Here is a 27,633-nt window from a genome sequence, read left to right as displayed (position 1 = left end):
TTTGTACATCTCACCGCATAATGCTTTAAGGTGGGAAATAAGAATCAATATCCCTTTTACAGAGCACAGCAAACTATTCAGGATTTCTTCTTTAGTCTATTCACACAAGGCAAAGGGGTTATGGGCGCAGAGGGGGGAATTAGTCCTGTGGAATAATATTGAAGTGATCACATTAATTCCTTCACTCCTTTTCTCATCAGTTAACAATCGCAACTGGTTTCTAAATTCCTCTCCTGAATCTAGAGACTCCCTCACTGAACCTATTATTAGGGAAATGGAAGTACAGCAGTTGTGCATCCTGCAGCAGCAAGACCTATGGATCTGAATCCAAAAAGCTTTAAAGGTAGTAACAGATTTTGGAATTCTATATACACTTAAGTTGTTCTGATTTTACCTCAAAAGCAACAAACATCGTCCACTGACTATTGCATTTGGTTTAGGATATATGGCTATGATCCTAGCTATGGCTCACAGGACATTGGTTATTGTGCCTTAATTCTGAACATTTGGTCATACCCATTTATGCTCATGGAATCAAGTGAAACTTTGCCAGTTGTTGCTAGCTGTTTTGTTACCAGACATTTTTTTTTCTCATAATGTTCATTCTGCACCTTTAAAGAGCTGACCATCCTGCCGAAACTGCAGTGGTGTTTTCTATTCACATGGCTCCTTTGTTCGAGTGTTATCATTAACCTGGAGATCTACAGGCAGGCCTATGCTCTGATCTCACAGCAATGAATTGTATCAGTAGCTTTTGGACATTCAAAAAATATTTCACTACTACCTATTCTTCAGGTGCTTTGAAACCTTGCTCCTATGAGGTAATGTACAGTAAAGATCATATCTAAAAATGATCAGTAAATAATTAAAAATAAATCACTGGTCTCACTTGCTAGTCATCTAGATAATACAAATACATGAATGTGTAAATTTGCTGCCAATACCAACAGAAGAGTGGCAGAATGACATCTGACTTGTTTTTTGGGGGGGAAGTGGGTGCAACAGTTGGGTTTCCCCCTGTTTGCAAAATGTGCCTTTATAAATCGAAGGCTGTAGCCAATATGCATCAGTAGATATCAGGGCCTCTTGCTTCCCCAGGCATACATGACATTTTTTTTACATCAGCAAAAGGGCTATTCCAGTGGAGATAACTCAATTTCCAGGTCTTATTTAACCTGACATCATTTTTGGCCAAAGAATAATCCAGCATTTTAAGTCATTCTTTTTCTTTCTCATGGGCATGAACATGAGCTTCCAGCATTTCAAAATACTGTTCTGATGTACTGAGTCCTTATCACCCAATTTCCCCTCAAATGCTGTTCTTTCACATATACACTGTGGGCTCTAGGGTTAAGTTTAAGTCACTGCAAACTACTGCCAACACTGGGATCTGATCTGTATGGAAAAACAAGTACTTGACTTGCACTGATTCTAAATATATATAATTCCATATTGAAGATACCAAACTGACACATAGTTACAGTGCACTGAAAAATCTTTCATACTGCTTTGGCAAAGTCAGGAATAAATGTTAACAACAATACAGGTTCATGTCATTTGAAAGAAAACTGAACAGCAAGTGAAACAGCTGGATAGGTTTAATATTAAAACTGTCGCGAACCTGTGAAGGTCGATGTGTTTTTTTAGTTGCAAGTGTCATTAACATTTCTAACTATTCTCAGATGTGATATAATGATGCCATGATAATACTTTAGGATTTGGTACATTTAGCATGCTCAACCACCATATTTGGTTAGCAACGTTATTTACATTTTCACAATGCATGGTTAAGTACATTATTGTTAAAAACTAAGAGATCTAGTTTACAAAGAAACTTACATTCTTGAACAGCTGTTCTGCAAGCTCTCGTATGTGTTTTAACATTTTTGGTGGAGTTCCCTCCTCAGTTTTGATTCTTTCCACATCAAAAGCAACCAACTATAAAAGAGTAAAAACCATAACAATTTATACCCCACAATGAGGAAACACTGCAACTGATTAGAATAAATATCGCTGTGTATATTTTAGAACTGAAATATTTCCCTCAACAATTTCTAACAGACTTTGGATGCTCCAAATAGCTTTAACCATTAACTTATGAATTAATCAAATTCCAGCTTGTTACTGAAAAAGTGCACATTTTTAAAAATGAAATTTTAAAAATCTGGTTGTTCCTATGAAAATTCAATGGAAGTCCAAGGTCCACAGGGCAGGGCACAACCAATGTTCAAGAGTCGGAGAGAAAATCCTGATTCTGTGAGATCCATTCTCCTACTGAACGCTGGTAGCGAGAACTTGGTTTCCAGTACAGTATAAGTGGATCCTAAATAAAAAAAAGCTCTTTCTCTGAACATGACAGACAGAGGGGCACTCCATCAGCTCCCTGCAAAAGCCTTTAACTTCAGGATCAGGCCACCAAGGGGCCCATGACAATAATCAGTCCTGTCCTGGGTCCATTCCCAGACATTCCGAGGGATGCTGACAGAAGAATCAATTTTATCTTAAGAAGCTCAAATTATTTCAAAGCAGCTGCTTAAATCTCAGGCCTCAGGCAGCATATAAAAGTATCAGAATAGTGCAGAGAAAAAGCTGCAAAGTTGCATAATTACAAGGGACATGCATGGTGAATAAAGTGATATTTTAGCAAGCCATTATAATAAATCATAGGAATATTTGATTGCAAGGAGCAGCTAATAAGTTGATGCTTAAACTCAGGTTTACAATGTTATGGATAGCTGTAAGGGGTATTTTACTTAGACCAGAGAGCAGGGTATGACAGGGTATCTGATGGCTTGTAAGAGAGAGTAGACAATGATAACATGGTAGGTAAGTGTAATGTATCTAGATTTCAAAAAGTTATTTGATAAGGTATCACATAATAGAAACATGGATAAGATCAGAGCATGCAGGCTCAGAGGGCAAACAGCAAGATGGATAACTAGACAGAAAACAGAGAAAAGGGAGGGATAAAGGGTAGCTATTCAGAGCAGCTGAAGGGGTAAGTAGAGTCCCAATAAGGATCATTGAGGGGACCATTATTATTTACAATTTACATTAACAGCTTAGACTTTGAAATCAAAAACATAATTTCTAAGTTTGTGGACAATTCCAAATTACAAGATGACATTAATAAACTTACAGCACAGGTATATGATTAAAAATAAATTTCAACATAAGTGTGAGGTACAGTATTACATTTTGATAAGATAAAACAAGGAGGTCACATATTACTTGGAAAATAAGAATCCAAATGGGGTGCAGGAGCAAAGGAGAGTACAAATACACGGAACAGAAAAATTGCCTAGCAGGTAAATAAGTCCACAACAAAAGCAAATCAAGAACTACGGTTTTTTTCTGGAGGGTAGAATTGAAAAGTAGAGAAGTTATGCTAAATGGACTGTTAGCATCAAATGGTTTCAGGAGTGTATATTCCTTATAATTCCACGCAAGGCACTGGTTGCAAGTAAAAGCTCCCAACTATTCGCATACAAGAAGCTCCCTGTCACAAAGGGCATGTACATTTAGGGAGTGGAAGCGTTTGCAGTTCATGTCTTTTTTTTTAATTCATTTACAGGATTTGGGCATTGTTGGCTAGGCCAGCATTAATTTTCTATCCTCAATTGCCCACAACAAGCTGGTGGTGAGCTGCCTTCTTGAGTCCATGTGGTGCAGATACACCCACAGTGTTTTTAGGGAAAGAGTTCCAGGATTTTGATCCAGCAACAATGAAGGAACAATAACATATTTCCAAGTCAGGATGGTGAGTGGCTTAGAGGGGAACTTCCAGGTGGTGCTGTTCCTGTGTGTCTGCTGCCCTTGTTCTTCAAGATGGTAGCGGTCATGGGTTTGGAAGGTGCTGCCTAAAGGGCCTTGGTGAGTTTCTGCAGGGCCACGGTTTGTCAGTGGTGGAGGGAGTGAATGTTTGTGGATAGGGTGCCAATCGAGTAGGTTGCTTTGTCCTGGATGGTGTCAAGATTCTTGAGTGTTGTTGGAGCTGCACTCATCCAGTGGAGAGTATTCCATCACACTCCTGACACGTGCCTTGTAGATGGCAGACGGCTTTGAGGAGTCAGGAGGTGAGCTACTCTCCGCAGAATTCCCAACCTCTGGCTTCCTCTTGTAGCCACAGCATTTATATGGCTAGTCCAGTTCAGTTTCTGGTCAATGGTAACCCCCAGGTTGCTGATAGTGGAAGATTCAGTGATGGTAATGCCATTGAATGTCGAAGGGCAATGGTTAGATTCTCTCTTGGTGGAGATGGTCATTGCCTGGCACTTGTGTGGCGCGAATATTACTTGCCGCTTGTCAGCCCAAGCCTGGATATTGTCTAGGTCTTGCTGGATTTGGACATGGACTGCTTCAGTATCTGAGGAGTCGCGAATGGTGTTGAACATGCTGCAATCATCAGCGAGCATCCCCACTTCTAACCTTATGGTGGAAGGAAGGTCATTGATGAAGCAGCTGAAGATGGTTGGGCCTAGGACACTGCCCTGAGGAACTCCTACAGTGATGCCCTGGAACTGAGATGACTGACCTCCAACAACCACAGCCATCTTCCTTTGTTCTAGGTGTGACTGCAACCAGCAGAGGGTTTTCCGATTCCCATTGACTCCAGTTTTGCTAGGGCTCCTTGATGCCACACTCGGTCAAATGCTATCTTGATGTCAAGGGCAGTCACTCTCACCTCACCTCTGGAGTTCAACTCTTTTGTGCATGTTTGAACCAAGGCTGTAATGAGGTCAAAAGCTGAGTGACCCTGGCAGAACCCAAGCTGGGCCTCAGTGAGCAGGTTATTGCTAAGCAAGTGCCGCTTGATAGCACTGTTAATGACCCCTTACATCACTTTACTGATGATCAAGAGTAGACTGATGGGGCGGTAATTGGCCGGATTGGATTTGTCCTGCTTTTCGTGTAGAGGACATACCTGAGCAACTTTCCACATTTCCGGGTAGCGGCCAATGTTGTTGCTGTACTAGCAACAGCTTAGCTAGGGGTGTGGCAAGTTTGGGGGAACACGTTTTGAGGGAACACATTGCCACAAGCGTGCCATAAGTATGATCCACATTCCTCTGAAATTCAGCAGCTCGTGGAAATATTGTAATCCTCGGTCATCGTTTTGGACTGTTGTAAAATTGTATAAACTGAGCTGCCCTGGCACAAGACAGCATTGATGAGGAATCATAGAGGAATATTCAGAGAATTGGCTTATCTGGAAAAAGTACCCTGTGGCTCCCTAGATTGAATTTGTGGTAGACGCGTTGAGAGCTATGATCACAGTCATTCTCTGCCATGATGTATTGTGAACCTTGATTGCAGATTTGGCTGCAGTAATGAGCAGGGCTGCTTTAAAACTTCATGAGTGCAGCATAGCTTTCTGAAGTATATCTGGATTAATACGTTCCGCAGGATGGGCAGTGTTGGAGAGTGTGGGATTTCTCTCATCCTCCCCAATCCTCTTCTGCCAGGGAAATAATGTAAAATGAGCCTTCCAATAGGAAGGCTATTTTGCCACCTTCAGAGAACAGCTCCATAATTGTTTTTAAATATAATAGTCTCCATGGATACCGCAGAATGTGAATGAATGCTTCCTAGATGAATTTCATTTTTCCAAAACTTGCAGTCAAACCCATAATCAGACCAAAAGTCTCCCCTTCAGAAGTTCCCCTTCATAATAGTACTTTGACCTAGCTGAGCATCTGCTGGAAAATTATGCCCTTTAAATAGTGGCACACATTCAGAAGGAGAAATGAAGTTGTGGAAGTCCTCAAATTTAGGAAAGGTGATGTCATCTTCATGTCTTATCATGTGTTAGATTGCTTATACAGCACCCAAAAAGCAATGGACATGGCCCAAATTTCTAATTTGGACCCTTCGTAACACAGGAATTTTGAAGCCCATGTGGCTTGAATGGGTAGTTAATTTTAAAAAAATCTGCATTCAAGAAAGTGCTGTTAACTTTATTTTGTCAGCTAACCATACAGTAGAATAGTGTAAGAATCCAATACTGTATCTGGGCACCGCATGAGCTCAGCTGGTCTCACTTCCTCTATTCCAGTGTATGCAAATATATGGAAATTAAATTTTTATATAACCTATCACATCCTCAGGATTTCCTAAAGCACTTCACAGCCAATGAATTACTTTTCAAGCATAGTCACTGTTGCTATGTAGACAGAAGCAGTAGCCAAGTTGTGCACAGACGGTCCCACAAACAGCAGGGATGCCTGACTAGTTAATCTTTCTTTCAGCAGCATTGGTTGAAGAATGAATGTTAGCCAATAAATACAGGCGGGGCTTGGTGAGCAAACTCATTGCTCTCCTTCCATGGAAACATTTACATAAACTATTGTTCCATCTGCCTCTTAACGACTACATCAAAGACAGCATTCACGACAATGTAGAACTCACTCAATACAGAATTTAAGTATCAGCCTAGATTATCTTTTAGATTTTGGAGTACAGTTGAATCCACTAGTTTCTGATACAGGGACAAGCACTACCACTGAAAGAAGTTGACAACAAAAAAAGCATAATTCAATTGTTTTTGAATGACAAAAAATATATTGCAGAAATCAGAGAAGATTACAATTTTTGGAAGCAAACTGGATTTTAAAAATATTTAAAAAGCTGAGGATTGCTGAAATCTATCAAATATGTCGCATCTGAAGGTGAGAGAGTCTGGCTATTCAAACTGTCTGTTCTCTAGCTTTCAGTAGAAAATACATGAGTGGGCTCTCTGGATTGTATACGTCATTGAGAGGGAATCTGTGCTTATAAAGTTTCATTTTTTGAGGCAGACCCTAACCGAAAACAGAAACTGAAAAGGGAAACAGAAAAGAGAAACATACAAAAGAAACTGACCCTCCCTGTTTCTAAGGAAGCAAAAGCAAGCTGAGATTTGGAAACCAAAACTTCTCGGTAGACTGAACCTGGTTGAAAAATGTAAAAGGACTCAAATCAATCTAAGCTGGGTAGCAACAGCTGATGAGTCCAGTGGTGCAGTATAGGCAAGTTGAAGAAGGTAAAGTCCAGATCTAGAAGCTAAGAATAAGTTGCTGTAGCTGTTTCTACTACTTGAAAATAACACTCATCTACCCCAACTAAACCAAGTTGAGCAGGTTCTACAGATGTGTGCCATTATTGGCGAAGATTGTGCCTGTGGAACTTGGGCTGGTTGTGCACTGCTGGCGGCTGAGGATCAGATTAGCTCCTAGGAGAGGAGCTGAAATTTTTCCTGAGGAAGACATTGTTTTGAAGGACTTTTGGACTTGTGTAATTTCCAAAGTATGAATGGACTGTTGAGCTAATCTGTAGAACTATCTTAGCTATATCTGCCATTTAATGTGTCATTTATAGTTTATAATCAACCACAATTTGCCTGGTAATTCATGTTTAACACATGTTGGTTGTGGGTGTTACCCAGATAGAGGATACCTAAGATAGTATTTAGTGTTTGTTTTGTCTGACTCTTGTATTGTAAAAAATGTTTCTGTTTTAAACAGTGGAATTCTGTGGCTTCATTCTGTTCGTAAAGAACTTGGATTTTGGGTTTCTTCTAAAAAAAAACTTATTGGTCTCTACTGAGATCATAAAATCATCAGTTTTCAAGAGCAGAGTGCTTGTTTTTAAAGAATTCATACCCTTTGTACTATTCTATTCAACCTTTAAAAACAAAACTGAACACCAACACTCCATTATGTTATCAGTACAAATAAACAATATGCGCACATATAGATCTCCTACTTTTCTTTTTATAAAATATAACTAATTGTGGTAATTGTGATGAATAATAAACTTAGTTACCAATGAGCTACATTTTCAAAATAATATGGGTTAAAATCACTGACCTCTGACTCAAATGTCTCATATCTCAGGCTACAAACCAAGCATCAGTTTTGTTAAGCAAAATTAAACAGAAGCATAGGAAGACTTGAAATCTGTTTCCATATAATAAACATCACAAGACTTCAGTAACTCTTGTAATTTGAAACATATGTCTTTGAGGAAAATAAAATTAAATATTCATGAGCGTTCCTCTAGCCTCTGTCATCAAATACTTGGCAAAGCATAGATTCACTTAAAACCTTGGACTACTGGCTTTGGTTACATAATTCTCAACCTTTTACAGTCCAAGCTGTGTCTAAAAGACTAGGATATCTCACACAATGTGAACAAAACTGACCCCACTGTAAGATGCATTTTACAGTCACAGATCTGTCGAACGATTATGTGGTTTACGGGCATCAAGAAAGCTTCTCAGATATCAGTCTTCGGTCCTTCAACTTCTTTCGGCCAAAGCAGAGTTGAGTCAGGTAAGGAGGACCCTACTGCTGGGATAGTTATGGTTAATGGCTCCAGCTATTTTTTTCCAGCAGCCACATTCATAAATACATCCAAGATACCTAGCCACTCACTCTAGACTTGATAAGGTATTGCTTATAAAAAAAATGAAGAGACAAACACAACACATCTGAAGTAGCAACTACATGTAAAGCAAGCTTTTTTTATATACACACATATATATATATATATATATATTATACATATATATATATATATTATATATATAGCCAAACAGAAATATTTTCTTTTCAGCTAGTAACTAAAGAAACCATTGATTTTGCCCATCATATAAAAAGATATAACATGGAAGCTCTTATGCTGTGAAAAAGACAGATCTCTGATCTGTAACCACAAATGATTTTTTCCAACTCACTGAAGAGAAAAATAAAATTGGAAGAATGGAGTTGCCAACTGCATTTCTCAAAGAAAGACCAAAGTACATCTGAAATAAAATCAGAAAATACTGGAAACACTCAGCAGATCAGGCAACATTTGTGGAAAGAGAAAGAGTTAACGTTTCAGATCAAGGATCTTGCATCAGAACTGGGAGAAGTTAGAGATGTAAAACGTTTTGAGCAAGGGTGTGTGGGACCAGGACAAAAAGGAGGTCTGTGATAGGGTGGAAGACAGCAGAGATTGAATGACTGAAGAGTCAGTTTTACAAGGCCAAAGCAAACGGGGCAAGAAAAGAAACAAAGAAACAAAAGATGTGTCTAGAGCAGGGGTGCTGCAGTCTGAAAGCAAAAATAAGAAAAGTATCTTATAACTGGGGTGGAGGAGTGCGCAGTTGATCCAGCCCCACTACTCCACAGGTTATACCATTAGTTTAAATGTTCAATTCACTCACCAAAATGGCCAATTATTTACCTTCATGACTGTTACCCAGAATAAGAGAGACTTTAACCAGGCTTCTCTCAATAAACATCAAACTTCTTAGTTTATTATGAAGCAAGTCTTGTCAAATAGAAAGGCAGAGCTTATCAACACACAGTATAGAGAATGAAATTATGCTAATTACTCTTTCAAGATACCCTAAATCTCTCTCTCTCTCACACACACACACACACACACACAAAGAAATAAAAGTAGAAATAGAGCAATTTGGCCAAAAGTTAAAAGTCAATGGTTCAAAGGCAAAGGATAGATGGTGGAGGTCTGAAATGGCATCTGAGTTATACGGTTGGCCTCTCAACACTGATCCGCAAAACAGTCAATGACTTTCCAGGCGAACTCAACAAATACCCAAGGGTACTATATTCCAGCATGTACAGCATCTTAGGAGCCACTTATATTCACTTCCAGCTTTGGACTGCAAAAAGGCTGCTGTCTTCCTTTTTAAGCAGTTGGTCCTTTTCTTCTCAAAAGCGAAACCAAAACCCACTTTTAAAAGAGTCTTCCAGGCATGTTTTTTTTTAATGAGTGTAAAGGAAAGATCATTCTTTCCCCAATATTACTGTGGGATATTTTAAAGCAGGCTTGTGGGGGCTGTGTTGTGTGTGTATGTCTAGTTTAATTAAACTGCAGACAGTCAGACTTCAAGGTTTGAATCATCAAAAGGGATTAGGTGTAAAACAGGCATTTGACATGGAGATGGTTGGGCTAGGATAAAGTCTCAGCAGTGTGAATGGAATGTGCATTTTTAGTTAAATTGAGAGATTGCTTGATTTTCAAAGGGACATGATAAGATGTTTACAACTGGCAAGATAAATATGGCAACGTTATTAAGTTTATTTTTCCCAGAAGTGCTGGCCATCATGACAACATGAAAGATTTTTATCTTCTCGGAAAAGTAACTTCCAAAGCAAGGGCTAAACAATGGGATTCACAGATAAAACGGGAGAAAGTATATTTAAAGAAAGATGGAAAGCTGTATGGGGTGTGGCCATGTGATATCTTGAAAGGTGCACTGTGTAAAACAGACTTGTGGAAAAAGCCACCCTGGAGAAGCCTGCTGTTCCAGTAATCAAGGTTGTGTTAAAAGCCTTTGGAGTTCCATTGTCGAGTGAGAGGGAGAGAGAAGCTGTGAAATACCTCCCTATAGCAACAGTGGGTGCTTGTGGTAATATTGCTGGATGTTTTATACATTAAGAATCTAGTTGTACTGTTGCCTGAAAGGGGTGTGTAGTTGGGAGTCAAGTTAAGTAGAAATCTTGTGAGAACTGTTATAAAACTAAATGTAACAGCAGTCTTGTGTGTTTAAGTTTCATTTTCTTTTGTTAATAAATGCTTTAATTTAATCTTTAAAATCTCAAAAGGTGGCAGTGGACTCATTACTTTCTGACTTCAGTGCACAAACCTTCTCATACTAGATACAAATTGCAAAAATGTTGTGATAGCGTGGCCAAGTTTCCCTTTGGGATTTGGTCAGCCTGGCAAATGCCACGTGCCATAACAAAACAAGAGCCATTAAAACCATGTGATTCCCCCTTTGTACATAGTTCACCCGGGTCAAGGGGTTTACAGTTTTTTTTCAACTGCTTAATTACCCTTTCTTGTAAAAGGGTGCTCTTTCCAGGAATAACAATGAGAGTCCTGCATTAACCCTTTAAGGAACAGTGTCTTTTTAAAACACAAATTCTTCCATAATACCCTTAGTACTTGAAGATGAACCATTTTCTGTGATTATGATGTTCATGACACTTCCTGCCTTGAGGAAATGAAATGCCACATTTATAAGCATTTCATTACAAAATGTAATGAAACAAACAAAAATACTTTTAAAAAATCTGTAAAATACACCCACACTCTCATTCATTCACTTTTTATACAAAGATAATACAGTTACTCTCTGTATCATTTTGACTTTTATCAAATTTAAGGCAAAGTTAAATTTTAGACAAAGCGTCAGCAATTACATTGTTTTTTTCCCCGCAATGTGGACAATCTTTAAGTGATAAGGCTGTAATGATAAACTCCATCGAAACAGTGTGGCATTCTGGTTTTTAAATTTGTTCACAAACGCTATGAGTTTATGATCAGTATATACCAGTATCCACGGCAGACATACACGTCAAAATGTTTAACAGCTAATAGCAAGCACAGGGTTTCCTTCTCTACTGTGTAGTATCTTTTTCGGTGTCGACTCAGCTTTTTGGAAAAGTGTCCCACTGGCCATTCTATGCCCAATTCAACTTCTTGTAACAGGACTGCACCTACCCCAGGTCACTAACATCAATTGTAGCTTTGAAAAGTTTAGTGAAGTTTGGAGCAGTCATTACTGGTTCATTGATCAAAACTGCTTTCAACGTTGCAAAAGATATTTGGTACTCTCCTGTCCACACTACCTTGGCTTTCTATTGTAGCAAGTCCGTCAGTGGAGCAGCTATAGTACTGAAATTTGGTACAAATTTTCGGTAAAACCCACACATCCCCAAAAAGTTTCATGATCTCCCGCTTAGTTTTAGGGGCAGGGAACTCCACCAATCCCTGTACTTTCACTGTTCTTGGCAACACTTGGCCTTGCCCTACGACATGCTCTAGATAAGTTACTCGCGCTTTTGCGAATTCACTTTTAGCAAGGTTTATTACCAAATCAGCTGACTGTAATTTTTTAAACAGGGCTTCTGGCTGTTTCAGGTGGTGTTTCCAAGTGTCACTATATATCAGCACATCAAGGTAAATCACGCAGTTAGGAACATCGGCCACCACTTGGTTCATTAGCCTCTGAAAAGTTGTCGGGGCATTTTTTAGCCCGAATGGCATCTCTCAGCATTGGAAAAGACCATCTGGCATGACAAAGTCTGAAAATTCTTTAGCTCAGGGTGTTAAAGAAACCTACCAGTATCCCTTAAACAGATCTTTTTTGGTAAGAAATATAGCACTGCCAACTCTGTCAATACATTCTTCCAAGTGAGGAATTGGGCAGGAATCTGCTTTTGTTACTGCATTGATCTTTCTGTAGTCTGCACAGAATCTGGTTGAACCATCTCGTTTAGACACAAAAACAACAGGGGATCTCTAGCTGCTTTGGCTGGGTTCAGTGAGGTGATTTTCCAACATGTACTAGGTCTCTGCTTTCACCTGAGTCTTTCTCTGGCCCAAAACAATAAGGATGCTGTTTTATTGGAGGGGATTCTCCTACATCCACATCATGTATGGCTAAGGTTGTACACCCTGGTTTGTCCCTACAGATCCCTTTAAATTCCATAAGTAACCTCACTAGATCCTCTCATTGTCCTGCTCTAAGTATGAAAATATGGTATCTGGCTATCCTAATATTTCAGTGTTAGCTAACCAGATAATAAGAGTTCAATTTGTGAACTGTCTAAGTCTCCTTCTGCCCCACTCTCACTGTCTCTTCTGTATTCCGCTATACTTACTACTTGTCATACCTGCTCCTTCTTATCCTCCTCCCTATGATGATATTGTTTAAACAAATTGATATGACACAGCTGATTTTTTTTCTTATGGTCTGGGGTGTCTATCAAATAATTTACTTTACCAACCCTCCTAATTACCTTGTATGGACCACTGAATCGTGCTTTCAGAGATTCCCCCTGTAAAGGCAATAACACTAAAGCTTCATCCCCTGGTTGTAACGTTCGGGTCACAGCTTGCTTATCTGCCTATTCGTCCACCTCCGCTTGAGAAACTTTATGATGTTCTTGAGCCACTTTGCAGGTTCCCGTGATCCGTTCCTGGAACTTTTAAAAAATTCATTCACAGAATGTGGGTTTCGCTGGCTGGGGCAGCATTTATTGCCCAGCCCTAATTGCCCTTGAGAAGGTGGTGGTGAGCTGCCTTCCTGAACCGCTGCAGTCCATGTAGTGTAGGTACACACACAGTGCTGTTAGGAAGGGAGTTCCAGGACTTTGACCCAGCAGCAGTGAAGGATCGGCAATATATTTCCAAGTCAGGATGGTGAATGACTCGGAGCGGAACTTCTAGGTGGTGGTGTTCCCATCTATCTGCTGCCCTTGTCCTTAGAGATGGTAGTGGTTGTGGGCTTGGAAGGTACTAATGGCACATAACCATATGGACACATACTCTAACAGAGGATTCATCCCTCTGTCCTAAAAACGTTTCTTTGATTCATTTCAGAGGATCTCTTACCTCTTGTCCATAAATTAATTCAAAAGGTCTAAAACCAGTCAATTCATTTGGTGAATCTTGGGTAGCAAATAAAAGAAAATCCAGTCCTTTGCCCAAATCATGGGGATGTTCATGACAATGTGTTTTAACCATTGTTTTGAGAGTTTGATGGTACCTCTCTAAAGCTCCCTGTGTCTGTGGATGATATGTTATGGGCTTTAACTGCTTTATACCCAAACTACTCATTATGTTTTGAAAAATTTTAGACATAAAATTGAAACTTTGATTCGACTGAATCTCCACCTGTAAAAATTTGGGTTAACTTCTCTGCTACTACTTTAGCTGTAATTGTTCTTAAAGGGATGGCCTCTGGAAATCAAGTTGTCATATCCATAATAGTAAGGATATACTGGTGTCCTGCTTTCGTTTTTGCTAGGGGTCCCACAAAGTCTACTAACACCCTACTAAATGCTTCCTCAAAAACTGGTATGGGAACTAAGGATGCTGGTTTGACAGCATGTTGTGATTTTCCCACCATCTAGCACATGTGGCACGTTTTACAAAACTGCACCACATCCTTTTGAAGACCTGGCCAACAAAACTGCCGCTTTATCCGCTCCTGAGTCTTCCATATCCCTACATCTCTTTACGATATTCGGGTGGTGCCACTACCTGATGAACAACCATCCACTCCTCACCTGCAGGTCTATGAGGTGTCCCCTTCCTCATTAGTATCCTATTTTTAGTATAACAATAATCTGGAACTTCCTCAGCTTCAGTTTGGGCCATTTGTGCTATCTTAATTAACTCCGGATCGGCTTTTTGAGCCCAGCTAGAGAAGATTTATTAAACATCCCTTTTGGATTTTCTAAGTCTTTAAAGAAAGTTTCAGCCAGCCAAATACCTGTCAGCGTTATCGCTCTGACTCCTGATGATGGATTATGCTTAGCCATTGCTTGGATCATCACACATGAAGAAAAAATTCCGGGAACTTTTTCCTGTAACTGCTCCGCCTCTTTAACCTCACCAAGGCTTTCGGTAATAATGGGAGAAGCTAATACCTTCACTCCGGCTAAATAATTTCCCAAGAGTAAAATCAACTCCATCTATGGGTAACTTCTGAACAAACCCTATCATCACTGTCCCAGACATTAGGTCACACTCCAGTACAAGGTTACGGGTATATACTCCCCAGGCAATACCATTTGTTCAAACTTTGGCTTTTATTGCGCTTCCTGGGGGAAAATTTTTTAGCTTTCCCCAGCATAGGTGTTTGATTGGCTCCCGTATCTCAGAATATAATTATAGGTTTAGCTGTCACATGTGAGGTATAAAAGGTTACTTTTCCCCTCGAAAAATTCTTTATAACTTTCATGTATTTTTCACCCCTCCTGAACTCACACCACTGTTCACATTCAGTTTCACAGCTGCAGTTAACTCTACAACTTAATCTGTTGTATTTTCAGTCAGGGCTCTTTTTCCTGCCCTTATGTAACCCAATAGGTGCCATGGATTTCCCACGCAATTCCAGGAATGTGCATGAACATGTCCCACTTTATTACAATGGAAACACACTCTGGCCTTCAAATATCACTTCCACCCTCAACACCTTCCTTTTCGGTCTGAAATGGAATTCCCAGCTTCTCTTCTCTGGTACTTGCCTTCCTTTCACCTTTCCACCTTCTATCCTTCTCGGGTTTGTGTGGGTGATGAAAAAAGGGTTTAGATTTATGAACCAGCTTATAACTGTCAGCCATCTCCAATGCCTGCCCAGCTGCTGCAACCCTCTGGTCTTTAACATGGGTTTGAGGGAAGTGAATTTTTTAATTCCTCCAGGAGAATTATTTCCCTAGGAGCCTCATACAATGTTTCTACCTTTAATACCCATACCCAATGGTCAAAATTACTTTGCTTCACCCTCTCAAATTCAACGTAGGTCTGCCCAGGCTGTTACCGTACTTCTCAAAATTTCTGCCTGTGCGCCTCAGGGACTAACTCATAGGCACTAAGGATAGTCTTTTTTTACGGCATCATAATCCACAGAAAGCTCTTCTGAAAGTGAAGCATAAACCCTCATGAGCTCCAACCACCAACTTATTCTGTAGGAGCAATGTCCAGGCTTCTTTTAGCCACATCATTTGCTTAGCTACCTTCTCAAACAAAATAAAGAATACTTCTACATCCCTTTCCTCAAACTTTGGGAGGGCTTGCACAAATTTAAACATCTCCCCACTGGGCTTTGGGTTGGAGGTGGTTTTTCATCATCAGAACCTTCCTCAGAATCTGAGGCCTTTTTTTAAATTCCAGCCTTTTAAGCTGGTATTCCCTTTCTCATTCCTTCTCTCTTTCCTCCCTTGCTAACTTCTTTCTCTGTAGGTCAAGTTTTCACATTTCCAATTCCCTTTACCTTTCCTTTTCCATTTCTTTTAGCTCTAGCCTTTTCAATTCCAAATCTCTTTCTTTTTCTATTTCAAGTTTTCTCATCTCTCTTTTCCTTTCTTTCCCTTTTGCCTCCAATTCAAGTTTTCTCAGTTCCTTATCATGTTCAAGCTGTTTCATTTGCACCTGAATCTTAGCCAACTCAATTGATTCACACTCTTGAGAATGTGGTCTCCCTTGTATCCCTTCCAGTTTTAAATGCTGCACAATTACCTCAACAATATCTGCTTTCCTCACCCCCTACGGTTAATTCCAACTACCATTTAACCACCAATTCCACTTGCTCAGCCTCGGTAACTTTTTGTAAACCAGTCAGGGTTAACCTTCCATCTCTAGAAAAGTCTTAGCAACCTCCAAAGCCATTTTGGTGTACTAACAAATAAGAAATCTGGACTCTGTCCTTTTATCCTTTTTTCCAATTATTATTATTCTGCATTCAATCACCTGCTGTCCATGTTTCAAATCTATCAAGAGCCCCCAATCTGTGTTACGACCGGGATGGGAGGAGTGTGCAGTTGATCCAGCCCCACTACTCCACATATCACACTATTAGTTTAAATGTTTAATTCACTCACCAAAATGGCCAATTATTTATCTTCACTAATGTTATCCAGAATAAAAGTGAGTTTAACCAGCCTTCTTTCAATAAAAAACAAACTTATTAGTTTATTATGAAGCCAGTCTTGTCAAATAGAAAGGCAAAGCTTATTAACATACAGCATGGAAAATGAAATAAGCACGCATGCGCGCACACACATGCACATACACACACAGAGAGAAATAGGAATATTCAGCCAATTCGGAGGAATTCGGCCAAAGGTTGAAAGTCAATGGTTCAAAGACAAAGGATAGACAGTGGAGTTCTTGAAATGGCATTCAAGTTATACGGTTGGTCTCTCAGCACTGCTCCGTGAAACAATCAATGACTCTGGCATTGCTTTCCAGGCGGACTCAAGGAAAACTCAAGGGTACTATATTTCAGTATGCAGAGAATCTTAGGAGCTGCTTATATTCACTTCCAGCTGTGGACTGAAAAAAGGCTGCTGTCTTCCTTCTCATGCAGTTTGTCCTTCTCTTCTCAAAACCAAAACCTATTTTTAAAACACAGTTTTCCAGGTATGGTTTTAATAGCTTCTGGAAAAAAACCCACCTGACCCTCTTTGTACATAGTTCACCAGGGTCAAGAGGTTTACAGTTTTTTTCATCTACTAAATTACCCTTTCTTGTAAAAGGATGCTCTTTCTAGGAATAGTAATCAGAGTCCTGCATTAACCCTGTAAGGGACAGTGTCTTTTAAAACACAAATTCTTTCAGAATGTCCTTAGTGCTTGAAGGTGAACCATTTTCTGTGATTAAAGTGTTCATGACAAATAAGAGAAAAACTGAAACAGGCAAAGAAAAGGAAACAAAATGGGGTTAAAGTCTGAAATTGATTAACTCAATGTTGAATCTGCAAGGCTGGAAAGTGCCCAATCAAAAGATGAGGTGCCGTTCCCCAAACTTCTGGTGAGCTTAACTGGAAGAGTGCAGCAGGCTAAGGACAGGGATGTCAGTGCGAGAGGAAAATGAAGAATTAAAATGACAGCTAGTGGAAGCTTGGCATTCATGCTTGCGAACTGAATGGATGCTTTCCGCAAAGCAGTCACCCAATCCGCATTTGGTCTCCCCAGTGTAGATGATACCGCAATGTGAGATGCAAATACAGTATACTAAATTGAATGAAGTACAAGCAAATCGCTGCTTCACCTGGAAGGAATGTTTTGGGCCTTGGATGGTAAGGAGAGAGGAGGTCAAAGGGGAGGTGTTACAGATCATGCACTTCCATAGAAAGGTGCTGTTAGAAAGCAACAGGATATTGGGGTGATTGAGCAGTGGACCAGAATATCAAGGAGGGAACTGTCCCTTCAGAATGCTGAAAGGGGAGGGGAGGGGAAGATGTGTTTGGCAGTGGAATCACGCTGTAGGTGGCAGAAAGTGCAGAAAATTATGTGTTGAGTACCGGTGGGGCGGAAGGTAAGGCAAGGGGAACCCTGTCGTGGTTCTGGAAGGAAGGGGAAGGGATGAGAGCAGAAGTGTGGGGAACGTGGCAGACACTGTCGAGGGCCCTGTCAATCACGTTTGGGGGGATAATCCTCAGTTGAGGAAAAAGGATTACATTTCAAAAGCGTTGGTGTGGGAGGTTGCATCATTGGAACAGATGTGACAGAAAGCGAGGAACAGGAAGAATGAAATGGAATCGTTATAGGGTGTAGCGTGAAGAAATGTAATTGAGGTAGCTGTGGGAGTCAGTGGGCTTATAATGAATATTAGTTGATAGCCTCTCACCAAAATTGGAGACAGAAGTCAGGAAAGGAAGGGAAGAGTTGGAGATGGACCATGTGAAACTGAGAGAAGGTGGCAATTGAAAGTAAAGTTGAAGAAGTTTCTAATCTAGGACAGAAGCAGGACATGACACCAATATAGTCATTATGTACCAGAAAAAGTGTTAGGGGAAGTGACCTGAGTAGGAATGCATTCTGAACTGTTCTCAATTTTGGAAATAAGCTATGCCAAAGAAATATTGTTTTATGTATATTTAAATTATGAAGAACCTCTAACACAAATTAAGCATTCATCCTTTTTGCCAACTTGGAAAGATCCTAAGCCAACATCAAAAGTGTAGCAAGCTTTATTAGTCCTGATTAAGGCTAACTGGATGAATAATACTATGAAAAGGAACACTCCAACAAAGCATGCCATTCACGTCCCTAGGCCATTGGAAACAATTCTAGGAAATTGAACTATCAAGTTAATAGGGTTATGGATAATTTATAACATGTGTAAAGTGCAATTACACAAACCATTTTGATAGTTGAAAATGAGATATATGCTGGCAAATTAAGTAATATTAGTATCTGTTTTCAACATTTCATAACTTAAAAATTCTAAAATGGCAACCATGAAAAACAGCTTACATATTAAATGGAGAGAATAAGAAAGGAATGCTACAGAATTCTTACATCATCAAACAAATCACAAGATCTGTAGGGAGGTCCTCTTTCTGACACAAATCCTGCAAATGCCATTCCATCAAGAACTTTTGTCAGGAAGTCATTTTCAACCAATCCACGCTGTCCCAGGAATGCTGCCTGCAGTATGAACAGATATTTCCAAATAAATATTGGTTTGCTTATGACTCAGTATCACACTTAACTAGACATTGGGCTGAATTGTCAGCACGGAGGCAGGAAACAGGAACTGGGGGTTTGTTTTCAGGTCAGAAACCGTTCTCTGGGGCGGGGAACTGATTAAATGGATGATCCCTTAAATTGCCATGGAGTCATGTTCCCTAAACAATGAAGGGCAGCAAGTGGGTTCTCGAAGCTGGAGGACCAATCAGAGGCCTTCCAGCTTCAGAGAAGCACCCAGCTGCAGTACACATTAAGCAACTGGGAGGGTGCCTCAACAAGAAGGTGCCCTCTCAGCTGCTTTTTAATAAATAAAACAGAAAAATCAGCCAGGAGGGAATCTCTTTATAAAGTAGTCTTTGGCTGTATTCCCATCAAGGTAAGCAGGGAAGAACTGTAGGCCTGCCATGGGCCAGGAAAATCCCAGTTGGCCACCTAAACTTACCTTTAACAAGGCACTTAACAAGCCTAATTGTCTGCTTGCCTTTTGGGGGTGGACAGCCTTCCTGCGCCCCAAACTCACCTCTCCCAAAATGGCTGGCGCCAGGAACTGACACACAGGCTGACACCAGTATTTTCACAAAGTCCCCCCACCCCCTCCCTCCATTCCTGAATTTGGGAAGGGGAAAGCCTAAAATTCAGCCCATTGAGTTTGAATATTAACTTAATATATGTCATCTGTCAACAGGACTGTCACTGACCTCATCTCCACTAGAGATCTTCCCTCCACAGCTTCCAACCTCATAGTTTCCCAACCCCAGACAGCCCGCTTCTACCTCCTCCCCAAAATCCACAAACAGGACTGTCCCGGTAGGCCTATCGTGTCAGCCTGTTCCTGCCCCACAGAACTCATTTCTTCCTATCTTAACTCCGTTCTCTCTCCTCTTGTCCAGTCTCTTCCCAAGTACATCAGTGATTCCTCTGATGCCCTACGTCATATCAACAATTTCCAATTCCCTGGCTCTAACCGCCTCCTCTTCACCAAGGATGTCCAATCCCTCTACACCTCCATCCCCCACCAGGATGGTCTGAGGGCTCTCCACTTCTTCCTTGAACAGAGGCCCGAACAATACCCATCCACTGCCACTTTCCTTTGTCTGGCTGAACTTGTTCTCTCACTGAACAATTTCTCCTTAAACTTGTCTCACTTCCTCCAACTAAAAGATGTGGCTATGGGTATCCGCTTGGGCCCCAGTTATGCCTGTCTCTTTATGGGGTATGTGGAACATTCCTTGTTCCAGTCCTACTCAGGCCCCCTCCCACAACTCTTTTCTTGGTACATCGATGACTGTTTCGGTGCCACTTCGTGCTCTCGTCTGGTCCTGCAAAAATTTATCAACTTTGCTTCCAATTTCCACCCCTCCATCACCTTCACATGGTCCATCTCTGACACTTCCCTTCACTGACCTCTCTGTCTCAACTTCTGGTGATAGACTGTCCACCAATATTCACTGGAAGCCCACCGACTCCTACAGCTCCTCACACCCTGCTTCCTGTAAGGACTCCATCCCATTCTCTCAGTTCCTTCGCCTTTGCCCTCACACCCTCCTCTCCCTCCCAGAACCATGATAAGATCCCCCTTGTCCTCACTTTTCACCCCACCAGCCTCCGCATTCAAAGGATCATCCTCCGTCACTTCCGCCAACTCCAGCATGATGCCACCACCAAACACATCTTCCCTACACCCCACCTGTCAGCATTCCATGGGGACCTTTCCATCCAGGACACCCTGGTCTATCACCCCCAACACTTCATCCCCCTCCCACGGCATCTTCCCATGCAATCGCAGAAGGTGCGATACCTGCACTTTTACCTCCTCTGTCTTCACCGTCCAAGGGCCCAAACACTCCTTTCAGGTGAAGCAGCGCTTCACTTGCACCTCCAATTTGGTCTACTGCATTTGCTGCTCCCAATGCGGTCTCCTCTACATTGGAGAGGCCAAACGCAGGCTGGGTGACTGCTTTGCGGAACACCTTCGGTCTGTCTGCAAGCGTGACCCAGACCTTCCTGTCACTTGCCATTTCAACGCCCCATCCTGTTCTCATGCCCGTCCTTGGCCTGCTGCAATGTTCCAGTGAAGCCCAATGCAAACTGGAGCACCTCATCTTCCAATTAGGCACTTTACAGCCTTCCAGGCTTAACATTGAGTTCAACAACTTCAGACCAAGAACTCTCTCCTCCATTCTACCCGCTTTTTTATCCTCTTTTTTCAATATTCATCTTCATTTTAAAATTTTTATCCACTTATTTTTATTCATTGTTTTATCCCCACCTTTTATCCTATTTTTCATCTTTTTTCTCATCAATGTCCCCTCTCCCCACCCCACCCCCACAAGGGCCATCTGACATTTGTTCATGTTGTTCTTTCCAGAGTGCTTATCCTTGTCCTGCTATTATCACATTCTGCTTCCTGGCCTTAATGCAATCATCAGTACCTCCTTTAGCCAGTACCACTATCATTAACACCCCTTTGTCCTTTTGTCCATGACATCTCTGGCAATCTCTCCTTTGCCTTCACCTATCACTGGCCTTCTATCCAGCTTCACCTGCTCCACCCCCTTAAACAATATAAATTTCATCACATTTTACCTCTCTTTAGCTCTGAAGAAGTCATACAGACTCAAAACGTTAACTTTGTGTTTCTGTCTCCACAGATGCTGTTAGACCTGCTGAGTTTTTCCAGCATTTTCTGTTTTTGTTTCAGATTTCCAGCATCCGCAGTATTTTGCTTATATCTAATTAATTAAAACTCGTGTAATCCAATTATCTATACTCAGGATTATAAGCACTGTTGTATTGCTCACTGTAATTAAACCAAAGGTATTTCAATAAAAACTTCTATAAAAGAAATTGTCCAATATCTCTAAGATAAAAGTAAAATACTGTGGATGCTGGAAATCTAGGTCAAAAATACCTGGAAAAACTCAGCAGGTCTGACAGCATCTGCGGAGAGGGATACAGTTGACGTTTCCAGTCCGTATGATCCTTCATCAGAACTAAGACATATAGAAATGAGATGAAATATAAGCTGGTAGAGGGGGGTGGGACAGGTAGAGCTCGATAGGGGGCCAGTGATAGGTGGAGGCCAAGAACCGACTGCCAAAGATGTTATAGACAAAAGGAAAAAAGGAGTGTTGACGATGGTGTTATTATCTAAAGGATGTGCTAATGAGGACATTAAGGGTAGCAAGCAGGACAAGCTAGTGGCAGATGGCCCTAGTGGGGGTGGGGTGGGGGGAAGGGATCGAAATGGGCTAAAAGGTGGAGATGAAACAATAGATCGAAAAAATTTAAAAATAGGTAAAGGAAAAACATAAAATTTATTTCTATCTATTGTTTCATCTCCACCTTTTAGCCCATTTCGATTCCTTCCCCCCACCCCACCCCCACTAGGGCCACCTGCCACTAGCTTGCCCTGCTTGCTACCCTTAATGTCCCCATTAGCACATCCTTTAGATAATATCACCACCGTCAACACCCCTTTGTCCTTTTGTCTATGACATCGTTGGCAGTCTCTTCTTGGCCTCCACCTATCACTGGCCCCCCATCGAGCTCTACCTGTCCCACCCCCTCTACCAGCTTGTATTTCATCTCATTTCTATATGTCCTAGTTCTAATGAAGGGTCATACAGACTCGAAACATCAAGTGTATCCCTCTCCGTAGATGCTATCAGACCTGCTGAGTTTTTCCAGGTATTTTTGTTTTTGTCCAATATCTCTCACTGTTTCAATTCTGTTACTTGCCACGTTGCGTATTTATACTATGTGAGAATATAAATTGTTTTAGATTACTACATGCTGGCATGATATACCAATACCTATCAGTATGTATCTCCTCACCTTCAAAATTCACTAAGTGGGGATTTAAGCATTTAATTTACAAGTATCACAGCCACAAATATTTTTACTACCTCAGAATTTCAGAGCTCCTAGGGATTTTTAAGCTCCATGAGATGCTACAAATACACATTTAATTTTATTGCTGGCCACAACAGGGGAAACTGTGGCATTGTGGTAATATCACTGGTCTGGTAATCCAGAGGCCAAGGCTAATGCTCTGGAGTCATGGGGTTCAAATCCCACCGTGGCAACTGGTGGAATTTATATTCAATAAATAAAATCTGGAATTGAAAGCTAATCTCAGTGACCAGAAATCTGCCATCTTTACCTGTATTTGTTCAGAATCACATGGCCTTTACATTCTTCCAGAACAGAGATTCAAAAATGTTCCATTTTTAAAAAGTCATTATCGTACACTGTATAAATTCTGCAATTTGCTTATAATTGAGTGATCAAGTGAGTACATTTGGGATAGGATGACTTAAAACATGTTCACTGTCACTGGAGATAGTAATCACGCTAACACACATTGCTAAATTGGGGCAAACACTTAAAATAAAACAAATATGAATGACACTATCAGAACATTTATAACCAAATGAGAATGAGACATGTAGCATGGTGAAGCAACATGTTGGTTCTGTGATGTGTGTCACAAACTGGTCGGACATATCCTGTAAATATCAGCATGGTGGGAGATTTTTCTTTTTGAAATGCATCTTTTAGTTTTCCCCCATGCCAGAAACACATCCCAAATTGCTGCACAGCGTCCTTAGTACAATAGCCCTTTCCTGTCTACCCCAATGCGTTTCTTGTCTCCAGGTCCAATCCTGACCTTACTCTCACTTAACAGAATTTGATTGAACTAACAAATGCACGAATGTTATTGCATTCAACTAAAGCTCAAATCAAAACACAAAATCCAGCAATTTAGTGGGAAATTATTTTTCCTCCAAATTGTCAAGAACAGGGTTTTTTTTTCCAACTTGCTTAACAAAAATGTTCTCACATTAATTAATGACCTAGCTGTTGAAATCTGGTGAGAGCAGAAAGTATAAAATATGGTTTTGATGCAATTTTCACCATGTTGAAACTAGTAAAGAAAACCAAATTGCACTTATCAGACACTTATCATTCTAGATCATATAACTTGATATGAATGTGAGACTTCATAAGATTGTTATGTTTTAAACTGTCTCCTTTAATTCAAGATAAAAAGGAGTAGTGTGGAAAGGGGAACGGGATCTCATGTGAGATCTGCCTGGAGACAAGTTCATGTCATATTGTTACCGATGTCAAAAACTATTGAAAGTAAGGTGCAAGCTTTAACACCTGGATGCAAAGGGGGAGACAGCTAGTCTTACTGCTGCCCAGGCTCTCAGACTCCCAGGGGTAGTCAGACCGAGAGTTTAAGGGAAGATGACCCAGAACAGGTGCTGCTATGTTAGGCAGAAGAAAAATACTGCTTTTGGATTAACCACCAAGCGAAGTGCTGGTGAGGATGGAACCCACGCTTGAGGAAACAAAGATTGTGAATAGTTAAAGACCACAGAATCACTAGAGAGTATCTTGCAACAGCAAATCTATTTGATTATGGTCAAAGGGTTAAGCAAAGGAGATTTTGTTTAAAAGGAGCTTCACCCTGGTGAAGCATTCACCCTGGTTAGAGTCAGGGGGAGCTTTGGACTTTGAGTACAAGAATATATCTCTGCTTTTATACATTACACCACGTTCTCCACAGTGTGGAGTTTTCGGTTGTGTTAAAAGTCACTGGGGAATACCTTTTCTGCATATTAGTATTAGTTGCCTACTAAGTAAAGTTTAGTCTATGTTGATGTTAGTGTCTTTGTTGAGTAAAAGTCTTAAAACGTGGAATCTTACTGTGTGATCCTTTGAGTCAGTCACTGGGAAATTCATATCTCTTTTTACAAATTACTGGTCTCTGTGGGGATTGTAACAAACTAAAAAGCACTTCCCTACTTTTTCAATTTAGTGTAAATCTTTCGAGTACTAATTAAGGTACTGAAATGGTGCCAAAAACAAGCTTCACTGAGGTAGCCACCTTGAGTTGAAAACTGACCATTTCTGTAATGTACCATTCTCCCTCAAATTCATGTTCTCAAATGTCAACCAAAGACTTATCTGTAAATGGGTTTAGAAACATGCAAGAATTATTTGCATTGTTTAGCCTGACTTTTCATTAGGTCACAATCTGGTTATGGGTCAGAAATGCCATTCAGTCCATCTAGAAAGATTCCAAAGATCCTCTCACTGTAGTTTTTTTCTTTATTCTTTGATGCAGTGTGGGCATCGTTGGGAAGGCCAGCATTTGGACTGAGCCCTTGGACTGAGTGGTTTGCTAGGCCATTTCAGAGGGCAGTTAAGAGTCAACCACAATGCTATGGGTCTGGAGTCACACGTAGGTTAAGGACGGCAGATTTCCTCCCCTAAAGGATATTAGTGAGCCAGATGGGGTTTTACAACAGTGATAGTTATCATGGTCACCATTATTGAGACTGGCTCTTATATTCCAGGTTTAATTATTGAATTTGAATTCCATCCGTTGCCGTATTGGGATCTGAAGCAGTGTCCCCAGAGCATTAGCCTGGGCCTCTGGATCGCCAGTCCAGTGACATTACCACTATGCCACTGACTCCTCTTATTAATTCTTCCCTCAGTATTTAATTATTTTAATTATTCAATTATTTAAATTATTCTGAGTTTTCAATTTTAGTACTCTATCTGTAAGTCTATTCCAACTGTTGATCACACATGTGTCGAAGAATTTATGGACAAGTCTTAAATTTACATTTTACAAGTTTGAATCCAAATCCATAGTCTTGCTCTTGCAATCTAATTAAATTTCTGGATCTGCCTTTTCAATTTCCTTAACTATCTCATATAGTCTATAAGATGACTGCTCAGGCACTTTTTTTTCAGGCTGCAAAGTCAGTTTCTCCAGTTTTTTTTCTGACAATATCAGATCTTTTCAATATCACATTTTTCTGAACTCATTCTGTAATCTGAACTGCCCTCTCCAATTCCACTGCCTCACCTAGATTGGCATAATCTGCAAATTTAACTGCTTTGCATTATGTTCCTAAATCCAGGTCATTACTATAAATTAGAGCCAGGTCCTTATGGTCACATTATTTTCCAGGGGTTGGAAGTGAATATAAGTCTGCAGTTGCCCTATATGTTTTACCACACTTTTGTTGAATTGTAAAACAACACAGACCTGTTTCCAATATATTCCAAGCTGTCCAATGACTTTCTCATTATGGTTGTCAGTGATTCACAAATCTCCTCAGACTCTCTTAACACTCTAGGATAAACACTTTCTACCCCAGGGATTTATTTGCCTTGAACCCTTTTACCCTTTATAAAGCTTTCACCCCATTTATATCAAAATAGTTGATTTTACTTAAGCCATTTCTGTTTGGGAAGGGCATGTTTCACCTGTTCGCTGAATATTTTCTTATTGAAAGAATGCTTTACTCTGACTGCTAAACCTTTTTCCATGTCCTCTTTTCCCTTCTAGTCATCCTTTTGACATGTCTCTGCTTTTTCCTTTATTCAACCCAGTGAGATCCTTCCAGCAGGATTTGTGGAGATTGTTCTTCCTCTTTAAATCACTTGTAATTTCCTTTTAAATCCATTTAGCAGAATGTTTCGTTTGAGCTTGTGCTTTTTTGGTATGTATTTGACTTGCTCACTCAGCATTATGTCTTTACAGGTGTTACTTTATTTTGAGAAGTACTTCATGTCCACTTTATAAGCCTACCAAACAGCTTGTTTAAGATTGAAGCGTGAAAATTATTAAACAATTAATTAAACGACTATTAAACTATCAATGCACTAAAGAATCCCATTGCCGGCATAATTATCCGACTGGTGGCTATAATAAAAAGTTTACTGAAGGGTGTTTAATTTATTGAGGATGACGGAAGGAAAAATTGGCACCAAAATAATAAATATCACTTCTACAATGCAAGAAAGTTAAAGACATGATAATCTTTTTGTTATGTCAAGCAAATATATTTCTCTAGTAAGAGTTAAACCATCTGTAACCTCCAGACCAGCTAGCAATAATTTCAGCCCAAATAGATGCTTTGACCGGCACATCAGTGAAGTAAATACTCCAGTAAGTATAACCTGTTAGTTTTACTAGTCTGACGCAGGGTGAGAATTAGACCACTCAAATACACCAGCATCAAAGTTCTCCATTTAATGGAGAAGATCCAGCAGTCAGAAAATAAAGTTCCTTGTCTCTTCTTCCAGAGTTTTAACATAAATTGGGGAAATTCCACAGCCCAGGGAGACAATAGACAATTTTAACAATAAATTCAACAATAACACATCAGGCTAATACTGAGTGAACTGATGCCTTCCTACTCAGCCATTTACATCTGAATGTCAGCAGTTACATGACTAAAAAAGCATTAAGCAGTGTTGGATAATTTCAAGGCTTTGTAAATGATCATTTGTAACTGACCTTGTGAAAGTGTATTACAGGTTCAGGATGGGTTCGAATCAGTTGCAAGCATGATCTATACCCTTGAAAGAGCTGTGCAAACAATCTAAGAAATACTGCCCTGACTTCCTTATCCTAGAAAGGAAAAATAAACACCATTTAAACTTTGATCAATGTGCTGTAATTAATATAATGTAATCAATAGTCATAGAAATAAGTTCACTAATACTCACCAACAATCTTAGGTTAGAAGGAGCTGTACGAGCGGGGGGAAAAGCATAATCAGCTACTTCCAGATCTGGATGAATAACCTATGAAAATATTAGTACTTTCATTTCA

At 40.2% G+C, this 27,633-nt stretch overlaps 1 protein-coding gene across 2 annotated transcripts in view; it reads right to left on the bottom strand.

Annotated features, from left to right (window-relative positions):
• Positions 1–27,633, bottom strand: part of sbf2 (SET binding factor 2) — a 669,356-nt gene that overhangs the window by 286,177 nt on the left and 355,546 nt on the right. For both annotated transcript variants that reach the window (XM_078549182.1, XM_078549183.1), the window contains 4 exons: positions 27,528–27,605; positions 27,316–27,429; positions 18,813–18,941; positions 1,840–1,938 (listed from right to left, as the gene is read on the bottom strand). In XM_078549182.1, coding sequence (XP_078405308.1) covers positions 1,840–1,938; positions 18,813–18,941; positions 27,316–27,429; positions 27,528–27,605 — 420 coding nt within the window. The remainder of the gene's footprint in view (positions 1–1,839; positions 1,939–18,812; positions 18,942–27,315; positions 27,430–27,527; positions 27,606–27,633) is intronic.

The sequence above is a fragment of the Cetorhinus maximus genome, chromosome 9 (assembly GCF_964194155.1).
Source record: "Cetorhinus maximus chromosome 9, sCetMax3.hap1.1, whole genome shotgun sequence".
NCBI classification, from domain to species: Eukaryota; Metazoa; Chordata; class Chondrichthyes; order Lamniformes; family Cetorhinidae; genus Cetorhinus; species Cetorhinus maximus.
This window is presented reverse-complemented; position numbering and strand designations above follow the sequence as displayed.